The 9240-nt window shown below is 48.9% G+C and overlaps 1 protein-coding gene across 1 annotated transcript; it reads left to right on the top strand.

The window, feature by feature from the left end:
- The first annotated feature begins 480 nt into the window (after positions 1-480).
- SRPRB (SRP receptor subunit beta) lies at positions 481-7632 on the top strand. Its single transcript, XM_080623886.1, has 7 exons — positions 481-619; positions 755-849; positions 1662-1739; positions 3439-3521; positions 3962-4098; positions 5047-5101; positions 5946-7632. Exons 1-7 carry the CDS (start codon positions 508-510, stop codon positions 6160-6162), a joined length of 777 nt encoding a protein of 258 aa, XP_080480012.1. The 5' UTR covers positions 481-507; the 3' UTR covers positions 6163-7632.
- The last annotated feature ends 1608 nt before the right edge of the window (positions 7633-9240 follow it).

The following is a 9240-nucleotide window of genomic DNA, read 5'->3' as shown; positions in this document are numbered from 1 at the left end:
TTCAGCCTCTCCCATAGTGCGAGTCTCCAGTCGCCGCCGGTCTTGCTTGCTCCGAGCTTGAAACAGGGAGTCCAAAACAGGCAGCCCAAAACCACACCGGGTACCTACATGTGGCCAAACACCTCAAGGAGCTTAGAGTCTCAAACCAAGGACGAGGGGCGCAATCGCCTCCTGGACCTCCACGCTCTCGGAATGTGAGAGCTGCCCAGCGCCTTCCCGTGCATGAACTCCCCTTATGCTGCACAGGCAACGTGCTCCCTGACCTCCAGGGCCAGTCCGACACACAGAGCCCTGTGCCTCTCCCCAGCCCTCCTCCCGCTTCCCGCTTCCCGCTTCCCGCTTCCCGCTTCCCTCCTCCCTCCTCCCTCCTCCCTCCTCCTCCTCCTCCTCCTCCTCTACGGCACCCGGTACCCCAGGAATTACAACTCCCATGGCCCCGCGCGCCCCCCGGCAGCCCTCGCGCGGGGCAGGAAGCGGAAGCGGGACGGCCAAGGCGACGTGTGAGCCATGGCGGGGACACTGGAGCCGCATCTGGAGGCGCTGCGGCGGGAGCTGCTGGCGCCCGACCCCACGGTGCTCTCCGTCCTCCTGGCGCTGATCGCCGTTATCGTCACGCTCCGTGAGTTACGGACCCCGCGGGTCTGTGTACCCCCTCCCCGCGCTGATCGCGCCCTGTGGGCCTGCCCGGCAGCACCCGGCGGAGGCGGCGGCGGTGCCCGCGGAGGGCTGAGATACTCTGTGCTCTCCCCCGCAGTGATCTGGAGGCTGGTGCAGGGCAGGAGGAGCAGCCGGAAGGCGGTGCTGCTGCTGGGCCTCTGCGACGCGGGGAAGACGCTGCTTTTCGCGAGGGTGAGCAGGGAATGGGGTGCTGGTAGCTGCTGCGAATGGAGCCCCAGGCGGGGAACTGCCCACCTGGAGCAGGCGGAGGTGAAAGATTGGGAGGCACACTGTCTTCCTTCCGGGCTTAGCAATCATAGAATGGTCTGAATTGGAAAGGACCTTAAGATCATCCAGTTCCAACCCCCTGCCATGGGCAGGGACACCTTCCACCAGACCTTGTCACTCAAGGCTCTGTCCAGCCCAGCCTTGAAAACTGCCAGGGATGGAGCGCTTACCACTTCTTTGAGCAACCTGTTCCACTGTTTCACCACCCTCACAGTAAAGAACTTCTTCCTTATATCTAACCTGTGAATTTCCTCTGTTTGAGTTTGAAACCATCACCCCTTATCCTGTGACTGCAGTCCCTGAAGAAGAGTCCCTGTCCAGCGCCTTTTTGGGCCCCTTTCAGATACTGGAAGGCTGCTATGAGGTCTCCACACAGCTTCTCTTCTCCATGTCCGACAGGCCCAAGTCTTACCAGCCAGTGTTCATACAGGAGTTGCTCCAGTCCCCTGATCATCCTTGTGGCCCTCTGGACTTGCTCCAACAGCAACATGTCCTTCTTATGTTGGGGACACCAGAACTGTACACAGTGTACTTTATGTTTTTCTTTTAATGAGTCTTCTTTAGGGAAAACAAAAAACCCAAACCTGAAACTGTTTCATGCACATAAATTGAAATGGATATCTCAAGTCAGATCATTTCACTTTCTGAGTGGATGGAATGCGGTGCCAGTGTTCCTCTGGCCTCCTTCTCCTGAAAATGACTTTTTTTCCCCACAGCTGTTGACAGGCAGATACCGGGATACCCAGACTTCGATAACCGACAGCTCTGCAGTTTACAGAGTCAGCAACGACAAGGTGAGCAGGCAGGTTTCTGGCTGTAACTTGTGAAGAGTTATTACAGCAACTGGTGTCTGTCTTTTTCTGGTCTCTGTGCTAAACCTGGCTTGATGGGTTTTGTGCTGCTCAGTCTTCCCAGCTCAAAATCAGTCTCAGGTTTAGTCTGAGTGTAGGGTAGGATTTTTCTGAGCGATCAGAGCTGAGAAGGCAGGAAAATACCAGGAGGTATTAGGGGCTCCTCAGTTCTGCAGGTGCTTTTTAATTTGCTTGTCAAAGGTCTGTGTATCATGTTTTGAAAGGGGGGCAGTGTGTGGTGGTTTTTCCTGTAGAAGAGGAAAAGGAGCTACTTTTACAAGTGGAATGAAACACGCAGCACTGTGGGGACAGTGTTGTGCTTTGAAGCAGGAGGGGAGATGCGTAAGGGAACATTGTTCTGTCGTATTTGGTTGGTTTGCTTGGCAGTAATTTCAGTTTCTCCCAAGAAAATCTGAAATTAAAAGCAGGCTTAAGAAGAACCTTCCAGTTGAACTTCACATGGTCTCAAAATTTCAGGTGCTGGACTGCTGCAGACCTAATCAGTTTCAGTTTATGGCAATTTCATTTCAGAAGTGTTTCTTTCTTGTGCTGGGTGCACATGTGGCAGTGAAAGCAGCAAGCTGGCAGCACGATACGTGCTGGGGAATTTAAGTAGAGGATGGTTTTGTGGCTTCTTTGTGTCGATCTTCAGTAACTGTTGATAATAAGAGGCTAAAAATTTAGTGAAGGGAAGTACATGGTAATTTTTATATCTCTAAGATTGAGCAGACAAGTGTTTAGAGGGGGAGAGGAAGGGGAATGCTGCAAGGTGGACTGCTGCTTTTCTGGTTATTTGTATTTTTTAAATAGTAGATAAGGTTTCCATTACAATCTAAGAGCAGTGAGTAGGTGGGCTCTTGGGTAGTGTTCTTTTCCCCTCTTGAGAACGATGTGCATCATCTTGAGAATAGTGACATGATCCTATTTGGCCCCATCTTGATCAGGAGTGTGAGAGAGGCAGTTGTGCTCTTAAATGGCCTTGATGTGGCTGACATGCTGTGGAAAGGGAAACATTTGCAGCTTTCAATTTAAGCAATCTCTTGCAAGGGCATTTTTGTGTTATTCCCAGTAAAGTTTTGTATGTTTAGGTAGACTTGCGGTAGGGTAGGTGGTGTGCATGAACAGATAACTTGATTAAGAGATTGGTATTCTGTACTGGGGACTTGCAGGACAGGAGTTCATGATTTTGCTGCACAAAGATCTACATGCTGTCACTCCAGGGATGGTGTAAATCTGCTGGTGTGCTGATGAAGCTTTGGCGCTCGCATTGCATGCATTGTAGTTGTAGTGGGGTTGAGCATTCTCTTTTCTCTGTGGTCATGCTCTGTCCTCTCAGCAACGGTGAATGGTTTGCTGGTATTGGTGCCCTCCTTACTGAGTCCTGGCTGTGAACGTTGTTCCTCAGCATCTTTTTTGCCTGTCAGAATTGGGCTGGTTGTGTGTGTATGTGAACCGTACATGGGTTCATAATGGGGAGAGTTACGTGCTTCTGCCTGGTATAGGGATTCACTCACCCACTGCTGCCTCAACACCAGGCTAACTGGAACCCACTAGCAGACTGGTTTTCCCCAGTCTGCGATCACTGGGGATCTAGGTGCCCCTAGATTAAGTGTTGTTAATGCCTTCTTGCTTTTGTCCTCAGAGTGCTAACGTCACCTTAATAGACCTTCCAGGCCATGAGAGTTTGCGGCTTCAGTTCTTGGAGAGATTCAAGGCTGCAGCCAGGTAACTTGGAGGAGATAGGCGGGGAAGGAGGGGGCAGGTAATGTTTTGGGAAGGGGTGGAAAATGATGGTGCAGGGGATGCTGTGAGCTGGACACGATTCCCTCTCTGTGGTGGTGCCCTGAGGGACAGAGCTTTGTGATGGAGTAGCAAGGCTTAATTATTGTTCTGCTTTCCCACTTACCTGTGTCTGTAGTGCATCAGGAGGCAAAGCAACTGCAGTGGGGAGTTTAAGGGATGTGGTATATTCCTGGGGCAGAGAGGAGATGATTTTCTGCTGGGGCTGGACATGGGGTGCATTTCAGACAGCGCTTGCTAACCTGCTCTTGGGTTGGATGAGATCATATGTGGAAACAAATACGTTAGCTCAGGCTGGAATACTTGTAGGGGAAGATGGTTGTGGAACTTCATACCCAGCACATGTTCTTCCCTCCTTCCTCCAGAGCCATCGTGTTTGTGGTGGATAGTGTGGCCTTTCAGCGGGAGGTGAAGGATGTGGCAGAGTTCCTATACCAGGTCCTGGTTGATAGCACTGTGCTCAAAAATGCACCCGCCCTCCTGATCGCTTGCAATAAGCAAGGTATGTGTGCTGCCTTGTAGGCTGGACATTGAATTCAGGCCTTGAATTGAATGAACCTTAGGGGTTCATGCCATAGATGCTGAATTTCTGAGTTGGGATTTCAGCAAAATGAAGGCTGGAACTTAGTTTTAAACTTGGACTGCTCAGCAGGAACATTTCTACCAACCACTGGAAGAATTCTTAGGCCAGGTATACCTAATAGCTTTGCAGAGAAGCACCACTTAGAAGAGCTACAGCTTTTTAGATGAGCTGAAATAAGGCAGGTAGCTTTCTGCTTGTACAGAACTTGCTGTCTTTCTGAATCAGCAGGCAGCCAAAAATGGAATTAATGTGCACATAATTTGTACACACTTCATAGTTTCAGTGTTAAAATCATACAGGCATTTAGCTGGTGAGATGATGTATTTTCTCTTCATTGGGCTGTCAGGAACATCCAGTTACTGGAAAGGACTAGATTTTCAGATCCCTACGGCTTTTACAGTGGAGATGTGAATCCCTGTATAGCAATCTGAAGCTTTTGCGCACTCTCAGGTTTGGTTTTCTTGGTTATTTCATGCACTACTTCACAATTTTCCTGACGCCTTCAAGGCTCTACTCGCCATAGGTTAAAAAGTGCTGTGTTAAGCTCTATAATGCCAGGACAGGTTAGAGTGCTGGGCTTGTCGTTGTGACATCAAACACCATCCTTTCTTTGAATCAGCTTACTGCCCAGCAAGAAGAAATTAATTCCCTGCATTATATCAGGGTTCTGTGTTGCTCCCAGTCACACCTGCAAACCCAAGCTCTGTCATCTCTTATCCTAGTGCAGACACAGCTGTCTTTGTCCTGGTAGCTGTTAGGACTGCACAGTGTAAGTGTGCCTTACTGTGCCTTTAGGAAGAAGTACCAGGTTCTGATTTCACACATAAAACCAAAGAGCTGATTTCCTTTTTTTTTTTCTCTGTCTAGATGTCACAATGGCAAAATCAGCAAAACTTATTCAACAGCAGCTGGAAAAAGAGCTGTAAGTATGAAACCGGATCTTAAACCATGCGAGCTTCTCTCTTCTTTCTGTTTCTTACCTCAGGGCTCAGTGAGCTCCCTTTTAAACTGCATCTAAGTTCATTGTAGAAAATGAGCAGTCTGTTTTGTCTGTTTAGGTGTAACCAGGATGAGAGAAGATTGCTCCTTGTTAAATCATGCAAAAAAGTAGTAGGCGTAGACAGTGTATTTCCTCCTAGAAGCTGTGGGTTGGGGAAACAGCATCCCAGTCCTTTCCTAAAAGCTGCCATACCTAATTCATCAATACCTTCCCTGTCTAGGACTCTGTCCTCTCTCAGGTACAGCCAGAGTTAGTTCCAGATGTCAGACTTTCTGTGAGTGGTGTGAAGATGTCAGTAGCTCTGCTGAGTTGTACTGGCATGAGTTGGGTTTTTTTCAGGGCTGCTCTGACTCAAAAGGGCTTGGCATGCAAAGCAGAGAGTTCTGACAGGCATTGCAGGAGTCTGGGACCCCATGTTGGTTCTGTATCCATCCCCTAGGAAGGACATTAACCTGGGAAGAACAATATATGATCTATTGCTAATTTCAAGTTCTAAGAGGAAGTGGAAGGAGGAGAAAGTGGCTTATATACTGTGCTATATTGTAAGCTGCTTCTCTGTACCTGTACTTTCTAGCAGGTACTTAAAAGAAGCAGCCAAAGTGCCTGCCTCTGCCTGTGCCTCACAGGATAGAGCCATGAGACCTTCTACCCTTGGTGTAACTGGCGTCCTGCTGACAGAGCTGGGTACAAAACATCTCAGCAGCCATGCTGTAGGTAATGTTTCCCTGGTTCACGGTTCTCGACACTTTCCTTCCTCTGTCTGCAGCAACACCTTACGAGTGACCCGCTCTGCAGCCCCCACAAGTCTGGATGGCTCAGCCATTGGTGGCCCTGCCCAGCTGGGGAAGAAGGGCAAGGACTTCGACTTCTCCCAGCTACCCATGAAGGTGGAATTCGTGGAGTGCAGTGCTCGGGGCAGCAAGGGAGAGGAGGGAGATGCTGACTTTGAGGGTCTTGAGAAATGGCTGGCCAAGATTGCCTGAATGGAGAAGAGCAAGGCTGGAGGGGAAAGACTTGGAGAGGCAGGACACTTGGGCACTGAAAGGAAAAAGAGGGCCTGAAGCACTCAAATATGTTCTTGCTTTAGAAAGAGGAAAGTTAACCTGGAAATCAGCATTGTGGTAACTTCCTCTGCTGCTCATGGGCTTGTGAGCAACATGACACAATTGCTGGTGTGATTTCCTCTGTCTCCACACTGCAGCGTTTTTATTCTCTCCCCTCTTCCTTTGTCTTGCTCTGGGATGCTGACCATCTGAGCTTCTGTGTTTCTTTAATCTTTAAGCTTTCATTTGGTAGTTGCCAAGCAAATCAGGAAGGAGTGCATTGCCAGGTGAGTTTTACAGATTGGAGTCTGCTTATTTTCTTCTTACTTGGTTTAGCAGTGCTACCCTGCTGCTTCTCAGAGCTGCCGATCGCCTCCTGATTCGGAATTCCATCTCCAGCCTCTCGCTGCTTAGGAGCACTGTTCACATCGCCTATTCTGTCCTGGCAAAGTGCACAGACTCTCAGGCAATCATTGAGTATAAAATGGTGTTTTCCTCTGTGTCTCGTACCTTGCTGTTCTTCCAAAATGGTGCAGTTCCATTTCTGCAGGACTGGAGTGGCCTACCACGTACCACAGTGAGGCTGGCAGCTCTGCCTTTGTCACTGTGCTCTGCCTGTGTCCAGCTGCGGTGCCTGTATCTTCAGGTGATTTCCACTGTTGGACAGTTCTTGGGAGATTTCTTTAATGAGGGCTATGTCCTAAAAGCTTGTTTCACTCTGCTTCTCCTTCTCTTACTTCAGACATGTATGCATACCCTCCAAGCGACAGTTTATAGCAGGGTCTTAGCTTGCCCATGAGCTGGGCAGGTTTTCACATTCATACCTACATTACGTATGAGATGTGGCATGACAAGCATTTGCTGTGCAGTCCCCTGACTGTCTGCTGCTCTGCCGCATGATCTCTTTTTGTGTGTAATTAGTCAGCAGTCATGGCAAAGAGAGGGCAAGTCAAGTTGCTGCTAGCAAGGTAGTGTGATTCTTTCTCCTGAGGAAGATGCTAAACAAAGAGGGGAAAGAAATGTTTTTCTCAATTAATTTTCATTTGTCTGTGGTGTCTAAAACCAAAGTGGCTGCTGTGTGTGTGATCTCAACTGTTAATCTTGCAGGGAAGATTCATGGAATGCCTGTAGCTGTCTTGATGGCTCTGGAGGCTGCTTGGAGCATTGGAGGGCTCTCATTCAGCATGCTTCTGAACTGTCCAAGAGGCATTTGCACTCCTACTTCCCATTCTTTGGCAAGGAGCATTGGCTATCCAAAGGGAGATCTTCCCACAGCCCTGGTGGTAGTCAGGTGTGAGACAAGAGCCTGGAGCTGTGCATTCAGCTTCCCCTTCTTGATCAGCCTTAAAACACAGTTGCCTTGCCCAGCAGCTTCATAGAGCTTTGTGCTCTGATGGGGTGTCATTTCTGTGCTGCACCTATGTGAGGATGATTTCTCTCCACACTGTGAGGTCCTATGGCATTGACACATCCCCTTTGTTTTTGATGCATCCCCATTTGTTTTAGGGTAGGAAAGAGTGGCTGGCTCCTGGTAGAATTTTTTGTCCTTTGCAGGCTCCTCTGCTCTGTTTTGATGCTCCCTTCATCACTCAACTGATCTATTGTGTTCATTTGCTTTCCGGGGCATTTTCTGCCTCACTGTAGCATTGCCAAGTGTTAATATTGTTGGGAAGAGCAAAAACAGTCTTCAGCAAAGACTTGTACTCGTAACAAAGCATTTCTAGTCTTTTGAACCCAGTGACTCTTCTACTGTCTTTGCAGGAGGTGGGGAGGGTTATATTTACAAACTATGTTGTATTTCCTGCAGCCAGAATATTGTTGGAACATGTTTGTCATGCTTTGAACTCCTTTAGCTGGAGATCCTTTTTAGACTGCCTGCTTTGAATTCATGATGCTGAAGTGACAGTATTGCTGTTTCTTTGAGTGTAGTTATTTTGCTTGCAAAGACACACCTGCATCCTTGAAAAGCAGAGGCCAAGCACCAGCCTCTGCTCAAGTGAAGTGGGAAGGTAGCACGAGGCGGTGATTGCTTTTAAGTTATTAAAAATATTCCTTAAACTTTTTTGTTCTTAAGTGTTTGTTCTCAAGACTTGTTTTTGTCTGTATTTGCCTTGATTCTTCTCAGCTGTGTCAAATCTGCGTGAACCGGGGCTTTCCTTCTGCTCATCATTGATGATATTGGAGATCAACCTCCTGCTTGGTAGCCAGGTCTGTATTATCAAAAAGTAATGTGTTATCCACACACAGAGCTTTAGGTTTGTCTTGTTTTGGGGTGTGTATTTACTCCTTAGTCTGAATGTTAGATAATTGATCTGTGTGGTGCGGTCAGCATGCAGGAGGGCAGGGATGGGATCCAGAGGGACATTGAAAGGCTGGAGAGGTGGGACCATGTGAATCTCACTGAGTTCAACAAGGCCAAGTGTAAGGTCCTGCACCTGGGTCAGGGTAATCCCAAGTGCAAACACAGGCTGGGTGGAGCAGCCCTGAGGAGAAAGACTTGGGGGTGTGGGTTGAGGAGAAGCTCCCCATGTCCCCTCATGCCTGCAAATGGATGGTGTAGGCAGGGTGCAGAGGGCTGGGAGCTGGCATAGCCTGCCTGCTCTGTACAGCCCCTCATCGCTTGTGGAGTTATGTGGAGGAACACATGCCGCATCTGCTATCGTTTCTTCACCTTGGCCAGTAAGGGATGCACTCAGCATCTACCAGGATGTGACCAGCAGACACCCCCACCAATGGGGACAACTCTTGGGGCATGGGGGTGTGACCAGCAAAGCACCACAGTTGGAAAAGTGACCTTTATTTAGAAAAAAAATATAATAAAAGAGCAACAAACCCCCCTCCCCACCCCCATAAACCCCTGGTGATAACTTCACATAACTTCACGTGTGCAGTGTCCACGTTGACCTCTGCGAGGGGTACGGGCAGGGAGGGACACGGGGCAGACTCAGGGTTGGCAGTTGTCTCCCCTGCTCCCATCCGAGCCAGGAGGGCATTACCTGGCTGGAAAACATCACACCA

This window comes from Psittacula echo (assembly GCF_963264785.1).
Source record: "Psittacula echo genome assembly, chromosome: 7".
Lineage (NCBI taxonomy): Eukaryota > Metazoa > Chordata > Aves > Psittaciformes > Psittacidae > Psittacula > Psittacula echo.
This window is presented reverse-complemented; position numbering and strand designations above follow the sequence as displayed.

What these genes read in the sequence shown, in the direction of transcription:
- SRPRB (XM_080623886.1), top strand. Translation starts at nt 508, where the DNA reads ATGGCGGGGACACTGGAGCCGCATCTGGAGGCGCTGCGGCGGGAGCTG. An exon ending in GATCGCTTGCAATAAGCAAG is followed by an intron (nt 4,099 to 5,046) that starts GTATGTGTGCTG and finishes TTCTCTGTCTAG; the next exon opens with ATGTCACAATGGCAAAATCA. An exon ending in CAGCAGCTGGAAAAAGAGCT is followed by an intron (nt 5,102 to 5,945) that starts GTAAGTATGAAA and finishes CTCTGTCTGCAG; the next exon opens with CAACACCTTACGAGTGACCC.